At 42.5% G+C, this 23,826-nt stretch overlaps 2 protein-coding genes across 4 annotated transcripts; one reads left to right on the top strand and one right to left on the bottom strand.

The window, feature by feature from the left end:
- The first annotated feature begins 6,334 nt into the window (after positions 1-6,334).
- brd10 (bromodomain containing 10) lies at positions 6,335-18,296 on the top strand. Of its 2 annotated transcripts, XM_008287799.1 has the most exons (10): positions 6,335-6,753; positions 7,282-7,990; positions 9,184-9,384; positions 9,483-11,116; positions 11,240-11,301; positions 11,418-11,507; positions 11,619-11,734; positions 11,960-12,165; positions 12,393-14,444; positions 15,536-18,296. In XM_008287799.1, the coding sequence occupies exons 2-10, from the start codon at positions 7,293-7,295 to the stop codon at positions 17,542-17,544; spliced, it is 7,068 nt and encodes a 2,355-aa protein (XP_008286021.1). In that variant the 5' UTR covers positions 6,335-6,753; positions 7,282-7,292; the 3' UTR covers positions 17,545-18,296. The 2 variants fall into 2 exon arrangements, with proteins under 2 accessions (XP_008286021.1, XP_008286020.1); XM_008287798.1 differs by lacking the exon at positions 6,335-6,753 and having other exon boundaries at positions 7,070-7,990.
- A 77-nt stretch (positions 18,297-18,373) lies between these two features.
- mlana (melan-A) lies at positions 18,374-21,602 on the bottom strand. 2 transcript variants are annotated; one of them, XM_008287795.1, is made up of 5 exons: positions 21,495-21,602; positions 20,616-20,708; positions 19,622-19,718; positions 19,233-19,340; positions 18,374-18,650 (listed from the first exon to the last, which is right to left on the bottom strand). In XM_008287795.1, the coding sequence occupies exons 2-5, from the start codon at positions 20,702-20,704 to the stop codon at positions 18,582-18,584; spliced, it is 363 nt and encodes a 120-aa protein (XP_008286017.1). In that variant the 5' UTR covers positions 20,705-20,708; positions 21,495-21,602; the 3' UTR covers positions 18,374-18,581. The 2 variants fall into 2 exon arrangements, with proteins under 2 accessions (XP_008286017.1, XP_008286018.1); XM_008287796.1 differs by having other exon boundaries at positions 19,236-19,340.
- Positions 21,603-23,826: the final 2,224 nt, after the last annotated feature.

Below are 23,826 nucleotides of genomic sequence, written 5' to 3'. Positions count from 1 at the left end.
GAAAGGCCTGCATAGGGTTAACATGTAACGTTAACCATCCATACTTAGCATGGGTGGATGCCGTTAATTACTTTACTCACCATTGGTTCTATAAAACAGTCCTACATTATGTGGTGTCTATATATTTTAATATTAGGTGATGACGTAATCAAGTGCACCGATGTTCCAATTAAACATTAACCGCAAGTCCATACTACCAAGTACACATGTCCATATATGTCCAGGAGACAGCACCGAGAGCAAAGCCAGGCTACAGTTTGGATGCATTGAGCCACATTAGTTTCCATTTCAACGTTATAAAGTGATCAGTTTATTACTCAGTCAACACAGGGGCCTACAGGGACACTGGTTCCTGTAGGCCCCTGTGCAGAACCACCACTGCTCACAGGGTGTTTCTGTTGTTGGCCTCAACGCTGCAGGTGCTTTGACATGAGAAAGCCTTTGCAGTCACATTGGCTACCATTAGCTACAAGTTGTAATAAAACATTTGTACCTTAAGTTCACATAATGTTTAAATTATGTTTCTAATGTCATGAAATGTTCCCATAAGGTTAAAACTTAATCAAGCTGTAATGCTTTGATCGCAACTAAAAAAGGGCTGCTCAGAAGATCATACAATGGTGCTTTGAAAAGTTCACCAAAAAAACATCACAAGAGAAAAATGTATTCATGCATTATTATTTAATATATTCTCCTTTATCTTCAACGCTCTTGTTCCCCCATTCGCCATCCATTCGAAGGTCACATTTTGAGCATCCGGATATTCCTCAACAGCATGCATGACCTCATCATCAATCTAAAAATGGGATTTCAGTTTGGGAAACAAACAGAAGTCAGACGATGCAGGTGAGGTGAGTGAGGTGCATGATTCAACAGCTCAAAGCCACGCTCACCTGTTTCCTCCACCTGTGCTGTGTGTACAGACGTATTTTCTTGGAACAACAGCACACCAGCGCAAAGCTTTCCTCTCCTTTTTGTATTTGATCGCTTCAGACATTTGAGTTTTTGTTGGGAGTGACAGAAAAAGCCAACATTCAAAAAAGTGTTTTTAATCCCCCAAAAAACTCAGACACCTCAATGATATCTTGCATGCAAAATTCTGAAAATGTTACGAGGATGTTGTTGAGGTAACTGATTTTTTTTTTTTGCATAAAAATTCTTACAGTGTTACACGATGACAAATAATGGATGTTCTGAATGCAACACTATGAAAATGCATGAAGCAGAGTGTCTTCAGAGAACTTTATCCTTCCTGTCTGGAATCATTCTGGAAACAAAGAAAAACTTCCCACTGAAAAAATGACTACAGCTTTACAAAACTTCCTCAGTGTGAACAACAAAAAAAAATCTAAATGTGTTTACAGTACAATAGGAGAACCTAACAGTCTTACAATACACTTTGGGGTCAAGTACATTGCCTTTTAAAGTACAGTGTTGATGTGCAAGTCTACTCTATAATGTAACACTGTCTTTTCTGAACAGTTCTTTCAGTGCTGTTGCTCTTACAGGTTTTTAAAATTAAAGTACAATTCTATACACAATGTGCGTCGAAAATTTGGGTACATTAGAATAGAATAGAATGCCTTTATTGTCACTATACACATGTACAATGAGATTAAGATGAGATTAACCATCATGCTGTATTTGTACATGGGAAAGTTATACTCTTTACTATACCTTGATTTTTAAAATCTTTTTTGTACTTTTTGTATTTCTTGTCTTGTTTCTTACTGTGCTTCTCGTGTACCTAGCTGCTGTCAAGTGTATATTTTCCTGATGAGGGATCAGTAACGTTTATCTCATCTTATCTGATCTCATCTTAATCTTGTTTCATCTTATCTCATCTTAGCTTAGCTTAGCTTATCTGATTTCATCCATCCAGCTGCCTAAGAGTGCAATCATTTTTATACTTCAAACACATTTAATTGCTCATCATATTTCTTTGTGGTTAGGATTTTGAAAACCTGACTTGTTGTATTGCTATTTATACCAAAGGCCTTACAGACAAGTCTCCCCACTTGTAGCCATCTTGGTAGCGACCATTCATTAGTCTCACATGCCTGCACCTCACTATTATTCTGCTATAGGGTAAAAACAACAACAACAACAACAACAACAAAAAGCCCACTCTGCCTTGTTTATATTACTTTAAACCAATCCCAATTGTATTGGATAGAGCTAAGTGAAGATGCACCAATGGCGTCCCCTCAAAATAATGTCTGGGGACTAGTTTTGGGGGAGCATTTGCATGTAGGAATGTGAGCACTGTCATTAAAATGACTAATTCATTGCAACTACTCACTGCAACTTCTAAATTCTTGACAAAACTTTACATTTTCAGTGTGGTAAGTTCTTCGTCTTGTTGTTGTTTCCTGTAGTGAGGGGGATTTTGAAAACAGTAAAATGTAGATGGGGATAGACAGAGCAGGGGTGCGTTCCAATACTCACACTATGCCAGAAAAAGATTTATTGCATTCCACTATGTTGTATGTCAAATTCAATAAAAATACCAAGACGTACTAATGCATTTGCACACATTTTGCAACATACAGGCTAACATGCTTTCCTAACCATTTGTCACGTTCATAAACAGATGATTTCACACTGCAGACTGTGACGAATGTATGAACAAGATGGTCAAAGCTTAAGGGGAAAATATTATGACGGACCAGTATGTCCCAGCTGTATGCACACTGCATGCAAACAGTATGTACTTTGTAAGGGCAGCTGTAGCACGTACTGAAAGTAAAAATAAGTCGTATGTGATTCAGAATGCTGGCCAGGTCTCTATGTAAATGAATGGGGAACTTTAATGCAATTTCAAAAGTCACCGAAATAAGAAAACTGCACGTAAGGAAACTTCAGTCAGAGCTAATAGAAGCTGCTTAAAAAGTTTGATGACTCCTTTCCAGAATAAGGTGTTTTCCCCAAGTACACACAGTTTTAGAATAATGCAGTAGCATCAGTGGAACAACATCACCTGGATGTTTGGCTGTTATAAGCAACCAATTGTTTTTTAATGGAAGGGGCTAAGGCATGTGTCATACAACCACCATCTTTGGAAAGTATCTCTCTTATAACGTCTCTGCTTATATTTTAAAGAAAGCTTTACATACTTCTTCCACTGCTGGGTGTGATTAACCTGGAGCCAAGGGGCAGAAAGCCAGATTGGACCCATATTAACCTTCTGTTACTCCCTATGTCCTGTGCAGCATTTCACACGCTGAACCTGAGGCTTTTGGGCACCAGTGCAATAGCCCACTTTTTCTGGCTGTAATCCAGTTTTGGGTAAATGTAATATGGGATTAGCCTAATTGTCTTCCCACAAAGACAAATGAACAACTACGGCACATTCAAAATGCTGCTGCTGGATTTCTAACAACAAAGCAATTACTCAGATTTTCGAAAAAAAAATCTTTACAATTAGAATTTATTTTATAGTGCTGCCCTCTGTTTCCAAATCAGTTCATATAGGGCCAAAACGCATTCCTTATTTGCTTGAAAAGTAACCTTAACAGGCATATAAAAGTTTTATAGGAAGTAGTCAGCTAGTAGTACCTCAAGGTTTAACCAAGAAAAGCTGCTTTAAGCTGGTAGGCCGCACACAGAGGGAGCCAACTTCTGGTCCAACATGAAGTTAAAACCTTCTCTGCTCTCCTTTCATTTCTGTTTCTTTATATATCATTTAATTGCTGGACAGAGGAGTATGCAAAATCTTTTATTTTTTACACTTCCCATCTTCATAAATTACATACAGTGGCTCAGTTAAGCATTTTGTTGTGACACAATTCACACCATATTGTTACTACAGTGATTAATTATAACACAATCCTATAGAATATGTCTTGCATTGCAAAGCATACAGTCGAAGCCTCCTAAAACCTCATCTCTGAGCCCTCTATTTCCTACTCAGACTATGTCTGTGAGACTGCACATCACTGCAATTATCATCCTGTATTGTATTTTGTATTTTCCATCATTTTGTAGGAAAAAGGAGACCTATATTGGACTGAAAACCCATTCCCTGACAATACCTCTCAGCTGAGTTAAAATCACTGTAAAGCACGGGCCCCTGGTGGCATGATTGCTTAATTAACAATTGTCCCAGCTGGAGGCCTCCTGGATGTCTCGCATAAGCCTATAACTGTGGGTAGAAGATCTGCTCGCTTCCCTGACGCTGCGTGTTGTGACCTTTGCTTACGTGACTTTAAAATGCAGCAGTTTGATTGTGACTTGTGCTAAATCAATTCAAAAGGCATTATTTTAACAAAGCCCATCAGCAGCTCTAATAACTGCACATCCCTGCCTCAGCCCACAGCAGTTAAGGCCTGCATACAGTGGCCCAAACACAGTTTATGAGACGTTTATGCCCCAATAAATGTCTGTCAGGAAGTGGATTTTCTCTGGCGCTTTAAAAAGCCTCCTGTTCTACAGTCACCACACAAAAGCCAGAAGCGCAGACGTAACCAGGTTCACTCTGTGGTGGAGCTGTTTTTGGGTGCGTTCAACAGTGGTGGTTTTCGGTCTGGGCCTCTGAGAGTATGGCGCTAAATGTTATATGAAAACATGTTTTGTTTGTTTGTTTGTTTTCATAAAAGTAAATAATAACAACAATAATAATAATAGTTTAAAAATCTGCATCTATTTATCTGTAATTCTGATCATGTGTTCAAGCCCACAAAAAACAAATATGGTCGCTGATTGAGGTATTATTTTATTGATGTCTGACCTGTTTCCGAAGTGCTTTGTTACAGATGTTGCCATTTCATTTAATATTTACGGCATTGACTCAATCATGTAGAGCATAGTCTCGCTAATCATACAATTAATTACCAAAACACGACAGCAGGTAGCCTAATTACAATAAAAACACATTCTATTGTTTTAATTTAAGTTGCTATAGCTAGATAAGCTATCAAATGCCATGGACAGAATTCTTTTTTTTTGTTGGCTACACAGTTAGCAGATGTGATCTGATTTTTATTAGTTTTTTATTTAGGTTACTGTGCAATGTGACTTTATGAGTAAAGATTTTCATGCCATCAACACCTGCATCCCTTTTCCTGGACTATTTACAAGGTCGGCCACCCAAATCACCATTACATAGAGTTTATGCAATGTAATACTTACAGATGTACTGAAATAATTATTGGACCACATGCTGATTTTTTTTTACAGTGTCTACAAAACAAACCTTTAGACATTGACAGTTCTGCTTAAACTTGTAGCATAATAATTAAATAATTACAGCATCCTCTAAAAAGAGACAAAAAAGTCTAATAATTCACTACAATTAATAAATTATGTTTAAAAAATTCTATGAAATTATTGAAACTGTAAAAAAAACTCCCAAATTTAATTTTGATTTGCTGGATTGTTTTTTTTTTTTTTTTTTATCACCATCATTTTATGTACATTCTGTGTATGTAAAGTCAACAGATAATCCAAACTGAATTATAACTCAGCAATCTTTAAAGGAAGAGAATCGTGACATGACAAGACGACAGACATCTTGGAACCTGAATGAAAGAAAAAGTTAATTGGCCTGCAAAACAGTGACAGTGTTCTCATAAATGTTTCTAAAACTGTAATTGTGCAAATCTTAGCGTCCACTCACTGTGATGTTAAATTATATGGACCAAGCATAGAAAGACAGAAATAGAGTTTTTTTGTTGCCTTGATCACAGTTTCTCATATTGTATATTAATTCCTACACTCGTGGTGCAATTTGAAGTTTATAATCTGAAGATCAACATCTACAAAGGCCTCTGGGTCACCTGCGAGGCTCAAGAAAGGGCAAATTTCACCCTTTTCATGAGTCAATAATAGAGAACTACTGTAAATTAGTGCGCAGCGACATCTAGCGGTTAAAAAGGAGACGTCTCTGCTGCTCAAGTTCCACCATATAGGAGCAGGACCCTGTGCGTCTCCCCTGTAACTCATTCAGAGACGCTTTAGCGCTCAACTTATGAATGAATGTTTAAGCAGACTCGTGCCGTCAGCTCACCGTTGCGCACGAGATCTCCGCCGCTTCACGCGCAGCCGATCGATTCTTTTGAATGACGGCTGTCTCCGCGGGCTCGTCCGTCCCCGACAATGACTGACGTTAAATCACAAAAACGCCTAAAAGCGCAGCGTGAAGGTGACAGCGTTGTCCGGCGTTGTGCTGCCCCCTCAAAAAACCAAAACAAACAGTCCGGTGTGACACGGAACCAGCTAGCTACGTCAGGGCTGCGCACATTTGCATCGGGGCTTGCACGCAGGGTGGAAGTGAAGTGGACGGTTCAGTAGTCTTCATAGTAGTCGCCGACTGGCTTTTTTGTAACCCCGCGGCGTCCAGAATGTGCCCGACACATGCTGCTGAATCGCCGTTAAAGTGAACGCATAAAATGCTACGTGCCACAAAGTAGGTGTCAACTTGAAAAAGCCCGGCTGGTTAGCGAGGGTAGCCGCTGATGATGAACTGTTGTGCATTGTCAGACAATCAGCTAGTGTTACTTCGGCTCCGTTAGCCGCCTCGCTGTCACTGACATCACCCCGTGCGATGACGACATGATATGCCTGCATAACTTTTTATCTGCCGGACATTTAATTGCTTCAGTTTTTCTACTATGGACGGCGAACGCAGCAATTGCAGGCCCCTGGTTGGAGACAATAGCAAGCTAACCCAGCTAGCAGGCTGTCGTGGCTGCTAAGCTTGCTAAAAGCTGTCCTGTCTGGTGCGTGTGTGGACTCGCACTGAAAAACGTCGAGGTATGCTGTTGAACCAACCAAAATGTGCCTCTGGTCAGTTTGTTTTGCTCTTATTTTACACGTGATCAGGATACGGGACGTATTAAGGGAGTGCGCTGTAGATATTTCCATGAGTAAGCAGAACAAACTTTGTTTACATACTGTTGTTTTAACTGGCGATAGCTAGCTCGCTAACGGCTAACTTCAAGCTAGCTAGCCATTGATGCAGGGGGCAAAGGAAAAGTTTGCAGGTGGATAAAGTGAGGTGAGCTGCTGGTAGTTTGGACCCAGTCACACGAGGTAAACATTCCCGTCTTTTCTCATGTGTCTGTTATAATATGACCCCCTTTCATGGCAACAGTTATAATGAAAGCAAACTTAGCCTGACGATGGTAGGTGTGAGCAGCTCATCTCAATGCTGCACTTTCTTTTGGACCTTGCAATATAAATGCATAGTAAACACTGATTATTTAACAATGTTTAGGTTTAATTAGATTGTCATTTGCAAAGTCAAAGTTCGCCATAAGCACCACCTGTTACCCTCTTCAGGTGCCTGAGTCATGGATCAGGAGGATCTAATAGACCAAATCACTGCAGCTTGTAGCCAACAATTGATCCACAACCAAGACCTGACTGCCCAAGACCCAGCAGCTCAGCATCCCACCGCTGACATCATGTCTTCACAGTCCAAATGGGTGAGCGGCAGCACTGAAGACCTGGCCATAACTGAAAATGGCACCTGTGAAGTTGAGACTATGGTTGCACTACACTGTCCTGGCGCCATAGGAGATGCTGCCGCTGAGGGCGACCACCTTTCTCTGAGCAACGACGGCATGTCAGAGTTTTCCAACAGTGATCTCTCGCTCCCCGAGGTCTGCATCTCCACCAACAGCAATAGCTTCGAGGAGGATATGAACTATGAGGTCCAGCAAGCTTATAGGATATTCACTGGCTTTCTCTTGGACAAGCACAAAGGGATCACCAGCCCATTCCTCCATCCCATCGGCCACCAGGAGGCCCAGCACGGCATCGGAGGAGTCAAGGGCCGGGGTCAGTCACAGCTCAGGCAGTCGATGTGCTTGCGGAGAATGGAGGAGAAGTTTATCAGCCAGCAGTATGAGACCATAACGGAGTTTGTTGCAGACTTCAGGCTCATGTTGGAGAACTGTTATCGCTACCATGGGGTGGACCACTGGATCTCCAAACAGGCTCAAAAGCTGGAAATCATGCTGGAGCAGAAGCTTACGTTGCTGTCTAGGTAAAAAAAAAAAAAAGAAACTAACATGTAGTTACACTGTTACACAAACCACATTGCTGTCAAATGTCCAAAACATACAGTTCCAATCACAGAAGGCACAAAAGTATTTTCTATGTCACTTGCATCATTACACATTGTTGCTGGATGTTTTTGGCTACAAGTTTAGTCTGTTATTATATTTTGACAATAGCAATGACAGTGAAGGAGTCTACGCAGCAGCAAATGTACATGTCATAACAATCATCCAGCTTTTGGTCACAGTTGTACTTGTTACATGTTCCAAATCTTTTTTAAATTCTTTATTTAACCAGGAAAAGACTCACTGAGAATAAGACTTTTTTTTTTACAAGAGCATCTTGGCAAAGACAAGTAGTAGCACAATTTAACAGATTACTGATATATATGCATTTAGCAGCTTAAAAAAGGTTTACCCTGGGATTATTCCTGTAATACACTATAATAATATCACAAAAATACACACCATGAGTCATCACTGTTGAAGATTATTCCGGGGAAATGTGTACTAGTCATAACACGTTCATTTAAATGTGTCTGCCCTCGAGGTACGTAAAGTTGCTTCAAATTCTTTCATTGAGATCAAGTTTTCAGGTTTATATTTTTTCAGTTTCGATTCCAATCAAAGAGGGCAGGATACTTAAATGCCCTTTTCCCATATCTATTACGCACTCTGGGAACGGATAGCAGGGATAGTACCTGTGAGCAAAGACAAAAACTTCTCATACAGTTATTTAACCACTGCAGATATGAAGGAAGCAGACCAATAATTGCTTTATAAGTAAGAACATACAAATGATTGGGTGTAGGGATGGACAAGACAGACCATCCACCTCGTGCATATAACATGCAATGGTCAGTAAGTATCCAATCATGTATGCATTATGAAGAGGCGTGCATGTATATGACATTGCCAGAATGAAGCGCACGGATCAAAGTCTTGTTTTGGCCTTAACAATACTTGGTTCTTGAGGAAATACCTAATTTCGACTTTTACCAATTACTTGATGTGAGGTGGGTGTAAACAAAAGAAGGTCATCAGTTCTACTTCCTAGATTTTTATATCAGACTGCACACTTATTCACAGACCCCTGAAAAGTGACACATGATGAATTCTTATGCATTCTGAATTATGTGGCTGTTATCAAACAACTTTTGTGTTTTTTCTTTCAAACCAGGACACTGCGAGAGAAGACTACCTTGGCAGTGACTTCTAAAGGACGCTTTGGGGCAGAGGAGGAACGGACCTCAGGAGGAACCTCCACCAGGAGGAGACTGGCACCTCGTAGCCTTGCTACCATCACTGTTGGTGGGCATGAGTCTGTCATGGTACAGGCGCTACGGCTGGAAGAGCAGCAGAGAGCCAAGGAGGAGAAGAGGTGGGAGAGTATATGAAAGAGTTTTTAATGAAAGCTGATTTTGTTAACATTTGTTCCAAAAGCAAACAAGGTGTTAAAACTCTACCTTGCATTTCCAGGCAACGTGAGCTTGAGAAAAAAGAGGCAGAAGAAATGTCAGCCAAAGAGGTAGAAGAGTGGGAGCAGACTTTGCTGTCACAGGCCTCCCCTCAGACCGTGGACACCCTTTGGGAACTCCCTGCTATAGGACACTTTCTCTGCCTGGCTCAGACTGCTCTTAACCTTCCCGAGATTGTATTTTTTGAGCTGGAGCGATGTTTGCTGATGCCCCGCTGCAGCCTGCTGCTCTCCAAAATCATGTCTTCCCTATTGTCCCCCCCACAGCGGAGGGCCACTCTGCACCGTCGGCCTGCCCTGGGTTACCGCCGCTGGGAGTCAGAGCTAAGGCAGCGTGTCGTGGGCTGGTATCGAGCTGTTGGTGCCTCCCGTGATCAGGCAGGGCGGGCTGAACAGCTGGGACTTTGCCATCAGTTTTTCAGCACCCTGGGGGAAGTGAGTCCTTTGGAGGAGAAACCCTTTCACTTGCTGCCCTTCTACCAGCGAGTGTGGCTTCTGAAGGGGTTGTGTGATCATGTGTATGAGACACAGAAGGATGTACAGGATGCTGTGCTGGCCCAGCCCATCCATGAATGTAGGGAGTCTATTTTGGGCTATGACAGCAAAGAGAATGCCTACATACATTTCCCACATTTCTGTGGGGCAGACCTGAGGATCTATTGCCAGAGCCCCAGCACACCCCCGGCATTCCCTTTTCCTTCTGTGTGGGTGAAAGGGGTTGAAATAGAGCCAGAGACAGAGGGTGAGGAGTCGGATGGACTGAAAGATGAGAGGGACAAAAACGACACAGAGTGTTACGGCGTCCCCATGGACACCGGAGAGTCTGGCGATTTTGGTAAACGGAGAACAGAGACTTTTGGGATTTTCAAAAAGGAAAATGGGAGTGGAGAGGAAGATAAAAAGTTTAAATCGTGGTCACTGATGAAGGAGGATGTGTCTGAATCAGGGTCCTCTGATGGAGACTCCTGTGAAGACTCTAAATTGAACTTAAAACTACACACTAACTCCTTATCCCTCACACACATTAGTCCTATTGGAAGAGGTGGTGGTGTGAAAATGAATCTGAAGGAGGAGGCCTTAGATGTGGAGCATCAATCCAAGAGACTCACAATAAAGCAGGAGGATAGCTTCTCTTTGGGTTCAGTGCGCACCATTAAAGCAGAAACACAGGACCCCTGTTTGAATGTAGGGGAGCACAGCTACACGGGCAGGTCCCCTGCTCGCTCAGCGAATCCCCCCTCCCCAACCAAACCTTTGGGGCTCAAAGTGGAGGGAGTAAGTTCCAGTCAAGGACACCAAAGACCTTCCTGTTTGGAATGTTGCAAAAGCAAAACTAGCGATGCTAAAACTGAGGAGCACGACTGCTGCTGTGGTACATCAGGGCTAGCCGCACAGTTGTCTTCTGAGAGCACTCAAAACTCGAGTGAGGAGAGGATGAATGACAAAATCTGGACTAAGAAAAAAAAGCGGAAGAAAAAGCGAGGGAGGGAACAGCTGCTGAGGGTGAAAGGAGAGCACAAGCAGCTGCAGCATGTGGACAGGATGAGACTGTCCACAGCTGAGGCTTCCAAGTCAGCAGTGCGGAAGGTTACCACAACAATCAAGAGAAAAGACAAGAAGAAAAAGCATAAAACAGGTAAGAAAAACCTTTACGTCGATGTCAGTCCAGGGGTTTCTTTTACCATTGCAACAAGCTCTTCTTTTAGCCCAATTACCTTGTGTTTTTTACAGTAACTTGCTATCTTTATCTTGTTGACAGGAAAAAAGGCTGAATCCTCAAAGAAAGTTAAAGACGAACTTCCAGTTGAGCCATCATTTAAGGTAGCCACACTTATATTTACACTTCTTGAGCAGTGTATTTTCTATGTAAGATGAGAAACCTTTTATAAAAAATCATTTACTGCTATTCTACCCCTCACCCTTTTCACCCCATGCAGTTGGTATGCACCAGTCTTGAGGAACTGCGTGAGCTGATCAGTAAGACGGAAGACGAACTTGATGACCTGGAGAGCACAAAAAAGAGATTGGTAGGTGGCAGTGCTTGTCCTCATGTACTCCAGAGCCTTCGTATGTTCATTTTCTCACATTTGAACACTGGTAGCTTGACAGCATTTTCTTTGGTATGTTCAAACTGACAGGGTCGGTGGTATTATAGAAGGGAAGCAGTGAAAGACCTTCATAGCACTCTAATCAGACTACTGAATGAGCTTTCACCCTGGGAGCCCAAACTTGTTAAGGCCTACCAAAGGAACAGGTTTGATATTTAGATAATGTTTTGATAAAACTTTAATTAATGTCAATATATATATTTTTTAATCAAACGTTTGTCCTGATAATAATAGTTAATCTTGTACAGTTGGGCTTATCTTGACAGCCAACAACATAAGCACTGACTGAACAGCTCTTTGTAATCTATCAGCATTGCTGAAATGGAAATAAATCCCTGCTTTAATATGTCTTCTTTTCCCATTTACACCAGGCTTCGTTTGAAGAAGGAGTTTGATGATTTCAAGATGCACCCAGAGTACAACAACTTTGTGCGTGAGGAGTGTAATTCGTCATCATCAGATGATGACGACGAAGAGAAGGATTTAGGGAAAGAGGCGTGTTCACTCTCTGATCATTACGGAAGATCAGAAGAGGAAGACCTGGAGCACATGGTTCCCAGAGGCCTTTGGAGTGGAGGTAATTCAACTAGAACCCAACATTCACATTTCAGTTGCTGTATAGTATCATTTAAATTGTTTTCATTGTCCTAAAGGCAGCAGTGCAGTAAAGAATCCACTGTTCTGAGCTAATTTAACTTTTGTAGAGGAATTAAAAAGTCACCACCTGTGTATTGAACCTGTATAGAGAGTAGCATAGCTAATTAAGGACTGTATCTCTAATGGACATCTCTGTTATGCTCTCAGCAAACACCAGGGAGTTTGTGGCTGAGTCTGCTGGAGAAAAAACGGTGACCTGCGTACCTCCAAACCACCTGAAACACCCTCTGGCCAGCACAGAGAAAGGCGTCAGTCTGCTCCCAAGAGTTCACGCTGTCAGCAGTAACATTACTTCTGGCGACTTGAGGCTACAATCTAAATCTGAACTGATCCCAACAAACCAATCCAGGGATTCGGCATGGGCAGCGAGGGTGCCAGCCCAAACTCCAGTGTCACCCAGATCCCCCATCCTCCACCCAACCAGTGGACTACCTAAGGGCTACACGCCCATCCCCACCCTGCTGGCTAAGAGTGTGGGAAACAAAGTGACCTTAATGAAACGACCTGCTGATTGCCTAGGTGTTTACAATGTAGATGGACAGCGCAAAGGGCCTTTGGTCTCCATGCCTGCCTCTGCAGTGGCTAACACAAAACTTTCAAAAGCACAAAATTCTCCATCCAGTTCCCAGCAGAATTCGCAACAGACGCAGGCACAAGGACCAAAGCAGACGTATGCACTTGGGCAGCCAGGAACGGCCACTGTGACGGCAGCTCTTCCTAAATCACCACAGGCCAAACCAACCCAGGCAGTACCAAAAAATCCTGTCCAAGTGGTGTATAAGGTACCTGAGGGACTGGGTCATCTTGTCAGGAAAGATAGCAGCAGCAGCAGCAGCAGTCCAATCAAGATCTCTGTTCAACCTGTTGTGGACCAGAACACTGGGGAGAAGATCATGCAGCAAGTGGTAATTCTGCCTTCTAATCTTCTCATTCACAAAACTGAAGCGAAGGCGCCCTCTTTACACCAACAACAGGCCAAGGGCAGCCAGGTCGCAGTCTCTAAAGTGGCCAGTCCTTTATGTATGTCCACCGATGTGCCTGGGTTCAGCATTCCTGAAAACAGAATCCCCGTTCAGCAAGTGGCTCCCCTAAAAGATGCAAGGACAGTGAGAACTCCTTCTCCTTCTGTTTCCCCTCGCCTGCAACAAGGGTCCCTAAACACAGCAGAGTCTAAAGGGGCACAAGTATGTAGTGTCCAAGCTAGCACTTCCCAAGGTGTCGCACCAAACCCTTCACCCATCACAACTCATTCCAGTGCAGTTTCTACTGACCCTGTTAAAACTACAGACTCTAAACAGGAGCTAAAGACTGTGTGTATTCGTGACTCTCAGTCAATCCTGGTAACAACTAGAGGAGGCAACACAGGTATTGTCAAAGTCCAGACGTCCTCAGACCAGAATGCACTGGGGTCTTTCCCTACCAGTCCAGTCATCACCATCTCACCTCAGTTTAAAGCCTTCCTCGTATCCAAGACGTCACAGACTCTTTCTACGACTTCTTCTCAGACTTCCCCTTCCGCTGTCCCAGCAATGACAAGTATCTCTGTAGCCCAACCCCAGAAGAAGGTTCCGTCAGTATTAAAGCCCCCTTCCCCTATCACAAATCCCATGCTCACTGCAGTCACCGGTAGCATCGCCGTAACAGGCCCAGGAAGCCAGACTGCAGCCACTACTGCTACTTTAAGTCACGACTCCAATACCTCAGCCGGTTCTACAGTTGCAACAAAGATTTCCCAGCTAGCACCGACAGCTGCTGCTGGTTCTCATTTTCAAGCCTCAGTAGTAAAAAACACTGTTGTCCTCCCATCGCTCAGTAGTTCTGGTGTTCCCCAACTGCTCACACAAGATTTCATGAACAAGACTGGTGTCAAACGAGCCAGTACAGATGAGAGATCCCAAGTGACTAAATTCATCCTGGTGAGTCCACCTTCTTCCTCTGCCTTAGCCAAAGGCACACCCTCTCCCACCAAGTCAGTTCCCAGTTCCAGAGTCATGTTCATCAGTCAGCCCACAGCGACATCGTCCACCACCTTCATGGGAAGCATTCCAAAGCAGGCGATGGCAACGGGCGCCGGTGGACAGGCGCCGACCACCTCGTTATCGAGTCAGACTGTGAAGATGGGATTAAGCCCAGGCCAGACTGTTGGCAGTGTCAGCTCAGAGGTGTTGTCCAAGGCCAAAAACATCACTCTGCCCTCAGGTGGGTGTGTTTGATGTCATCTTTTACTGGAATTCCTTTAATCTTTCTCCCTATCCTGTGTGTGATCCACTTTAAACTGCGCAATTAGGGCATAATTTTTACAGGTTGGCTTTATTGTGTAGGAGGAGAAAAGTGGAGCTGCTTTTTGATGATACAGTGTTCTATTTCGGCATTAAAGTAAATCAAAAGTGGAGTATGAAATCCTAATTCAATAGACATTTTGTCAGATCCAGACCATAGTGTGAACACTGAAAATAATACAGTTCATATGAAGAAATGTAACAATTGTGTTGTGCCACATTATATAGGAATAAAACATGCAATAATGCAGGTTATTAAATCAATAAAACCTGAAAAAAATGCAAATAAATTTGCTAAATTTGGGTGTTGGAGGCTCTGTTGGTCAGCGATGAGTATTTTTAGGGCTACAGTTTCATACCATTCACTTGTGTAAATATTGAGTAAACAAATGAGGAGGAAAACTATTTTAGGGAAGCCTACTGTGAGATAAAATAGAAAAGCTGAACTCTGATCCGGACGTGTGTTTTTGCTGGACAAACTGCAGGGATCAATAGATAGCTGACTAAATATAGTAACTTGGTAAATATCAACAATCTTTCCCGAGAATCACAGAACCAATTTTAAGAAATGGAATACATCAGGTGATAGATAATCAGTTAGTCGGGGTTTGTGTCTGACTTTAAGCTCGTGAATAATTCATTGTTTTAGGGTCTCAACTTCTGTTTGATATAAAGTATGTGTAGCCCAAGCTAGTCCTGGTTCAGCCTACAAGTGCAGGAATAAAACTAAACAAGGATTCAGTTAAAACCACAAAAAGTATTAGCTCACTGTCTCTAGTAGTTTTCCAGATGATGCTTTGTCAACGTAGACAGGTTGTCAACATACAAGGTATGTACCGATGCAGAGCCTTTTTTTTATCATGACTAAGGAGGGTCACATGTTTGCTGTTCCTTTAGTAGACCGAAGAACTCATCCTGAATATAAATATTGTATAAAAATTGTCATACCTCAAACCAACCTTATTATCAGTGTTGCGCAATTGAGTAAAATGTCTTTTCATGTGTCACCAGGGGTTCAAATCCAGTTGTCAGGGAAGACGACAACTATTGGACAGACTATTGGTGCCCTGTCACATTCTCCTTCTAAGGGCACACCAGTGTCAGTCGCAAGTCCGTGCTATCCAACAGCCTCCACCACTGGACTGGACCCAGTAACGAGTTCGATTACCACCACGACTTGCTCTCATCAGCTTTTCTCTCACGGTTCTCTGACCACTAACTCCCAGGTCCCGGGTATTCCTTCCTTCTCCACGTTCTCCCAAACAAGCTGTTCCACATCTACTGCTGCCGCTCTGCCCGCAGGCAACATGATAAAGAAGGACCTTGTGATGCCTGCAAGTATATTGTCCAACAGCTCTCCTGCTCAGGTAACAACAACCATGGAGAGCAGCCCAGCCCAAACCTCTACACCCACTCTTGATCGCCAGCCCTCATTCGTCCGAAGTGGCACTGGTGAGGAAATGACTCCCCTCTTATCTTCCTCTCAACTTGCTCGCAATAAAACCCAAACCCCCCTCTCCTCTGCACCAACCACCTGCATCCCATTCACCACCTCTGCTACTGGCACAATCCAGCAGAGAATAGTCATCAACACCTCTACGCCCCTTGCTGCTGGCACACAGATCCTCCTTAACAATGCACGCTTTGTAGTCCCTCCCCAAGGTTTGGGTCCAGGCAGCCACGTCCTTATCATCTCTAGCCCTGCACCACAACAAGTGCCTACTGCCAGTGCGACCAGCATTGGAGCATCAGTACCTCCCCAAGGGGCAAGCCATGCCACTGTAGCCCCTCGGGCACCAGTTTTACCCCAACCCCCAGCCAGGCTGCCTGGTGTGCCAGCCATAAGTTCCCCTTTTGTAGCATGCACTCCTGCCGTTCGTCCGTCTTTGCTAGCAACCACCCCCAACGTTACGCCAGTCAGACTAGCAGGAACACCTGGCCTGGGTTCAACGTTGCTACCCAGTAAAACAAATGTAGTGTCAGCTCTTCCTAGGTTACCAACCGCACAGACTGGTAACTTTGCAGTACCACCTGTAGGTACATCCTCTCTGGTCTCATCACCACCGAGGTTAGGCAGTGTACCAGCCTTAGTTTCCCCAGTGGCAACCAGTGCCCCTCCTCTCAGTTCAGCACTGGCTACAATCAGGTTAGCTGCTGGTACACCCATGCAAGCTGAATGTTCATCCACCATTTCGCCTGCAGTAGCATCCCCCTTGCCCAGATTTTCAGGACCTCTATCATCCTTACCTGTATTACCCGGACCATCAGCCGTTGCCCTGCCCAACCCTGTCATACCAGTTCCTGCCCCCCTCTCCTCATCTGCAGCTCCTGTAGTAGCAGACACACCAGCTTTGCATTGTTCTCTTCCCGCCCAGCATGTGGTTGCAGTGACAACCCTGGGCCCAGGCATACAACCCCAGCAGACAGCAGTAAGGATTGCAGCACCCTCCATTGCTCAAGCACAGGCTTTAGTGCACACAGGACTTGGCAACACATCAATCAAAAAACAGGTTCCAGTCCTGCAACCAGTGCTCGCTGGCACACGGACACAAGTATTGCCAACAGTGGCTGTCCCACCGATTGTAAGTGCAGTGTCGAGGATGCAGACACTGCCCATTGCTACTGTTCCACCGATCGGAAGCACTGTCAGCACCTTTGAAACAGCACCTGTGGGGACTGCGCCTCCATCCAGCAGCACTGTAATTATTACCCCGGCTCAACCAATCGCATCACTGAAGGCAAACAACGCCATCCACCCACCTGCCGTACTGACCAATCAAGCACTTGGAAAGCACTCTCTGCAGACCTCAGCATTGGGTCTGCACACCAATATAACATCCAAGCTGCTCATTAGTCCTGATGGTGCTGTTTTGAGCACTGTTCAGTGCCAGGCAAATCCAGCAGAGCTTACTGCCTGCCCCAAACCTCTGGATGCACTGGTGATTTCTACCAACAGTTCTACTGGAGCACTACAAACACATGATTCCTCTTTACAGCCTTCACAGACGGACACAAAGTGAACCAATTAACCAAGACTGTGCTAGCTGCGTGAGGGCTTAGACACCACTTTTCAGCATCTTAGTTTTGGCAGGGCTCATATCTGTTGCTTGTAGTAATTCTGGGGTTAGTTTAAAAAAAAAAAACTCCTTTTCCAGCTATAGTTTGAATCATAACTTACATTTAGGATGCAGTAGGTTTTACCCTCTGGTTAGAGCATCTTACATGTAAACTCTCAATCAAACATAGTGAAAATGTATACTGTGATGGTTTTCTCGAGTGGAAACTACTGAGGTTCCCCCTCAGATGAATGTTATAGACTCTTGACTTTCCTTAATTTACTTCATGGCCAGTATTTACAACTGTTACACCAAGTCAGTAAGACAGGAGGGTAGATAAAATAGATTTCAAGTCAAGCTTTTGCAGTTGATCTTTTCAATACCATTAGATATTGCTCGAAGAAGTATTAATTGGTTTACTATTCATAAATACAACTTGCTCTACTTTTTCTGTCAGAAAAAAAATGACAACCATCTGCATCCACGCTGTCATGTCCTCTTTTCAACTATTAACTGTTTGAAAACTACATTTTACGTTTTAGAACTATAAACTAATAGGTGGATTTGTACTACATGTTTGAGCCCATATAAATGTTTTGAAGTCACATTTATTTATTTTTACCATATAGATTTTTCAAAAAATATTTACTAGGTACATTTTCATTGAATAATTGTGGACGTTACTGCATGGAAATAAACAATGCGACTGTCCCGAACCAGTGTGTTTGAGCTGCTTTGTTACAATTGTGAAATTATTATTATTTTTGTTTATTGTTTAATGAAACAACCTACAGAATATAAATCGTGTTTATTCAGGTAAATAATTTTACAAAGTGAGTGATACAGTAGTTTCACCTATTGGTATATTTAACTACAAAGCATTGGGAACCATAATGACGGTGACATCAGATTACATATCATCAGGCAGCAAATCAAGTTTGTTTTCCAGTATCTTCCTTTCTTTTTGTTTTAGACAACGATCCTTCTTCTGGAGAAGTTCTTCAAGGGGAGTAAGGAGGAGGCAGTGGTCCTGAGGAAATCTTTTCATAGGCTGGAGGAGCGTTCGGAATCTGGAAAAAGTGGGACAAAAAAATCTAAATGAAACAGCTGTAATGGGATTCTACATTTTCACTGGATATCTGTTGTGCAGTACTGGAAACAAAATCGACTCCCTTACGAGTGTATCGTTACATCTAATGCAAAATGTACCCTTTTGCACACTTCATTTGTGAAAAGAGTGCTAATCTGATCCTCTTCTTTCACTTTCCTTGCACACATGGATACACATACTTTCTTTAGGAATGTGAGATTTTTGAAACCTACCCCCAGTCTGGTGACATAATAATCTCTCCTTCAGGCACTCACTGCGTGGCCTTCACGTGCTCTGTACTGTGCTCAGAACTCTGGCTTTGTTCTAAACAAGTGCCCTCTGTTTTAAACATTAGGTTGCACAGAGTTAAGAGCCTCTCAATTAGTTAATTGTTTGTTGGTGTATTTAATTTCATACATTAAGGAGTCAAAGAAAATGTTTTCCCATTTTGCATGTGTCCGACTGGTACAAATGCTTTTCCTAACATTTGAAATGTTTGACTCAGGCAAAGGGAGACAAAAGGGAAGACAAGTCAGCCACAGGTTAACTGGCTGTCCCTCACCACAGATTGAAAGCTGCCAAAGTCAGTGAGAGCCATCTTGTTGTCTGCTGAAGGTCCTGCCTCGGAGTACTGGCCTCCTGTGTAACTTGGTGAACCTGATCTGGGGCTCTGCAGGTAAAAGGAAGATGTGTGAGGGCTTGTGGGAAAACAGACATGAGAACAAAGTGATATTCAAAAAGAGGAACTTGGTGTGAAAACATACACAAAGTTGATCTTTAACAGCCTTTTTTATTTTCACATAAATATGCTGCAGTTCACTACCCCCAACAACATAGAAATAAACTCACAGCAGATCACAAGTTTGACTTGATTAGTTTGAATAATACACGAAACTCATCACTCGTAGATTGTGAAGGATGCTTCATTACAGTGAAGTGTGATGTTCTCACCCTGATTAGTCTGTAGCCGCTCCTCTTCTTGAAGTACCAGCAGCCCAGGATGAGGAGAGCTGCGAGGATGACCACCAGCAGAGCAATGCCTACAGCCCTGTGAAGCACGACACAATTCACACAGAGCCAGACAGGAAAGCAGTAGTTTAAGCCTTTGTCTATAACATTACTTTGCCATATCAGATTTGTAGTTTTCACCACAGTAGGGCTACAGATGAATAAAAAGAATACAAGCTACTATAAAGACAACTCTTTTCTCATACAGATGCATTTTAACAGTGCAGCCACTCCCCATTCAACCAAGTAGGTCTGACCAACCAGAACATATTTTCACTGATGTTGCAGTGGTTCAAAGATTTCATATTATTGTCATTGAAAAGTGCATAGACAGTGTACATACTTGTTAGATAAAGAATTTGTTCTAATTTTTTACTGTGGATTCAGTTGAAGCTCTTGTACAGACTTTTACAGACTGTAGGGATGAAATCTGCTTTAAAGATTTCAGGAAAAAAAGTGGCAAAAACTGTTAATTAGTGCAATTACTGATGCAGAATCTGCACCCAAGAGAAAGAAAGTGCAAAACAGTATGCTGGATAGACAGTGTGACGTCTCGAAATAACACAACTGTCTTACTTATCTTAAGTAATCTTAATTGTAGTTATATTATTTTTTATCAACAATCAAAAAAGAGTAACTTTAGCAACCATGGCAGGCTCTTAATCAGTTGAAGGTTACATAAAAATGCTTATTACACTGTATATGACTTCTCATGTACTTCTACGTGGCAGCTTTCCTTACATAAGCAAATGATAAGAGTGAGTCTACAGTGTTTTTCTTAGAAACGCTGTGCCACCCCAGTGTGAGTAATGGTCACAGTCTAGCCACGTCCTTAAAAATGATCCATCTCCCCCTCTCTGCAACCAACGTCTTGGGGTAGGAGTGGCAATAAGCTTCACTGCCATCCCTAGTTTTCGTATCAAATAGACACACATACTCCTCAGCTCTGACAAATCCTCTTCTGCCGCTGGCAAAGTAAATGTTGAAGTCTCCGCGAGGCATCCCGTCTGTGCAATTGCGCCTCATCAAGCTGAAAGTACACAAAAGATCAATTCAGGAACAAGCAAGTGCAATAGAAGGCGTATTTATTAATCCATATTTTGTGTCAGAGTCAGACACCAGTCGTTTTCTTTTTGTAAATTCATTACAATAAGAGTCTATAATAAATAATTTTAGCCTATCCTATGACATTAAGCCTTTTTTTAAGAGTAACACTGTGCATAGATGTACATCCAGTAAGGAGAACCTCAAACTGTCAGCAACCAAACGCAGAATTAGTTTAAATAAAACACCCCTAAAGCTGCTTTTTTACAGCCAGGTTATGTTCAAACACTCCTGAGTCATTCTTACTGGACAGGAAGATGCATAATTGTCTTCTTTCTGGATTGGTGGCCTCACTGATCAGACGTCTTTGTATTGAGTGATGCTCTCTTGCACAGCGCAGCATCGCTTCAATCCATTGCAACAGGCTGATTACCAGAACATGCTTCCATATAGCCAACATACACTTCGTTCATGAAAATCGATAGCTGCATTTAAAGATTTTGCTAGAACTGTACTACGACCTTGAATAGCGACGGCAAACCAATCAATCCTGCAAAGCGGCTCTGCTATTCTTCTCAGCAAAACACCTGTTGCCATTTCAGTAGACATATCCCTATAGAATCAATTGATGCAGCCTACAACTGCATCCATTTGTCATTTTCTGGTCAGGTATTAAAGGTCACAGTAATTCTTTGCTCAATATAAACTCTTCTAAAGTATGCCTTCAATACTACCTTTGCTAGAAAAAAACAAAACAAGGCAATTATCTTACCAAGATGGATATTAATGTGGCAGAGAACGGCTGCTCTGGTTGGAACGCCTTCCTAAAAGAGACTGAGCCTGCAGAGCTCTGTGTTATTTCACTCCTCAAGTATGTAGCCTCAGTCCGGAGGAGAGCAGAGAGGGGCAGAAAACCCCTCATGACCGTCACGGGTTAGGGACTCATGGTTAAACCCATTGAAGCGGAGTAATTACCGTGAAACCCTCCGGCCCTGAACGCAACATTATTATCCACTCGTGAAACTTTCCAGGCATCAGCTGCTGGCCTTTCAAATGAAAGAGAGAGCGGGTGTGTGTGTGAACAGGGTTTATTGTTATTTACAAATACCCGTATAGGCTTTAACACCTCCAACACAGAAAATAATACTTTTTTTTTTTTTAAAAGTACCCCAATAATGTGTTGTAGCTGCTGCAGACGGAGTTAGTTTGAACTTTATACACAGTTTTATATACAAGGACTACAGATAAATCAAAGGGGGTTTGAGATGACTCATGAGAAAGGGAAGAAGTTCTGGTACACAAGTCTGTTTTCAGATTTGGGGCTTTCTCTCTTGTCCTTGATTTTCGGTCATAGAAAAGATCATTTGTACATGTATTGATATGAAACCATGTGTATGTTTGAAGCCAAAAAGATTAAACCAGTGATTTTGGGGTCTTTTTGGCTTCTGATGTCTCGACGTCTTGTGTAAAATCTTAATCTTAACCAGTCACTACAGCTGTGAAGCAGTAAAATCATGACTGTATCATAAACAATGGCATAAAATTACCATTAATTATGTGATATCAACAACTTATAGCAGTAAATCTAGACCTTTGTTCAAGTTATTCTCTTCTGAAAGCTTTGACAGACACAGATAATGTTGTGGGGTTTTAAAAACAAGCGGTAGCAGGTCGTCTTTTCACATTTCAGAAGCTGCTAAGCAAACAAAACAAAAACTTCTCAGTTACTTTGCTGTTTCTCATGCATGCCTGTTCAAATTTTGTATTCATGGGGATTTTCTGCTGTTGTTGTTCATAAACGTACATTTAAAAGTTAGTTGCAATCCTAGACGGGGGATTTGAATCTACAAAAGTTTTCACAGAGATCCTGAAATTGAATCTTTAAAGCATCGAGTTGATGTGGGGCTGAGGCTTTTTTTTCTCTCCCTGATCATTAATAGCATTATCAATCAAGCGTAAATGGAATGTAAAAGGACATTGACTTGCAGTGTCTCAGTTATATATTGTTTGTTCTCTTCTGCCAAGCCTTTGCTGAGCTGTTGTGTTGCACAGACAGTTAACTGAACAGGATGTTATATTTCATTTAATTTGATCCATTCTTTTTAACATAGGGGAATAAAACAGGGCATTTTCCAAACATCTCCACAACTGAATGCATGTCAGTAAAACAGTGAACTATGCACTTTGTTGGAAATGATAACAGGCAGATCAAGAGTGGGGTCACGCTGGAGATCACAAGTCTGCAACAGGTCAACCTATGGAATTAATGGGGTTGTCGATATGGGCTCGTGGAATGTTGTTCCTCTCTTCCTGAGGGGCTCATTTGGGAGACATGATCACATTGTTAGACACAGCTGATTTCTCTGACAACAATTTCTGGAGATGGGACCAGGATCCCGTCATGCCTGTGGCCCCGGGGCGTTGCGTCCTTTCAATAAAGCTGCATTTGAAGGTGGCCTTTCATGGTCAAAGGAGTGTCTTTGTACTGGTCTCAGCTATTGTCCTCTAAAGCCACACCTGACTGGGTCGTGGATTAACTCGACAGCTCCGAAACTTTTTTTTTTCAACATTTTTACCCATTTCTAACCAAAAATGCTCAACTTTCTTTAAAAAAATAATAATGTGCATAGCATTTTTGCTTAGTCGCACAATCTGAAAGCTGGAAAAGGAAAGAAGAAGTTAGCAGTTTGCATTACTCTGCAAAAACCTACATTTTACTCCACAAGAGGGAGACCAAAACCAGCTTATTAAAAATGAGACAGTGTTTATGTGTCTCAAGCCGAAGTTTGATTTTTATGTTGGCTTATTAGAAGCTATGAATGAATGTTTTTTTAGTGGACCCTGAGCTCCTGCAGCCCTAATTAGTTTGTAATATGGGTGAAAAAGCCTGTATGAGCGGAGGGAGACTGCTGCAGCTCTGGACAGGGCATGGTTAAGTTTTTCAGTGGGAGGAAGTCAGCTGACTGGCTGACTGTTCATGTGTTTGTTGTGATGACAAGTCTGCATCACCTGTCAGTGGAATAGATTTGTATAAAAAAAATAAAAAGTGGACGTCATCTGATCTGGAAAACCACATTTAAATTTACATGAGAGAAATAAATGCA

The sequence above is a fragment of the Stegastes partitus genome, unplaced genomic scaffold (assembly GCF_000690725.1).
Source record: "Stegastes partitus isolate 25-593 unplaced genomic scaffold, Stegastes_partitus-1.0.2 Scaffold521, whole genome shotgun sequence".
Taxonomy (NCBI): domain Eukaryota; kingdom Metazoa; phylum Chordata; class Actinopteri; family Pomacentridae; genus Stegastes; species Stegastes partitus.
This window is presented reverse-complemented; position numbering and strand designations above follow the sequence as displayed.

Bases quoted from the DNA above. Each gene is read 5' to 3' on its own strand.
- brd10 (XM_008287799.1), top strand. From the start codon at position 7,293: ATGGATCAGGAGGATCTAATAGACCAAATCACTGCAGCTTGTAGCCAA. The intron at 7,991-9,183 runs GTAAAAAAAAAA...CTTTCAAACCAG, and splicing joins AAGCTTACGTTGCTGTCTAG to GACACTGCGAGAGAAGACTA. The intron at 9,385-9,482 runs GTGGGAGAGTAT...TTGCATTTCCAG, and splicing joins AGAGCCAAGGAGGAGAAGAG to GCAACGTGAGCTTGAGAAAA.
- mlana (XM_008287795.1), bottom strand. From the start codon at position 20,704: ATGAGGCGCAATTGCACAGACGGGATGCCTCGCGGAGACTTCAACATT. The intron at 19,719-20,615 runs GTATGTGTGTCT...CGTGCTTCACAG, and splicing joins GGATTTGTCAGAGCTGAGGA to GGCTGTAGGCATTGCTCTGC. The intron at 19,341-19,621 runs GTGAGAACATCA...TTTTACCTGCAG, and splicing joins GCGGCTACAGACTAATCAGG to AGCCCCAGATCAGGTTCACC.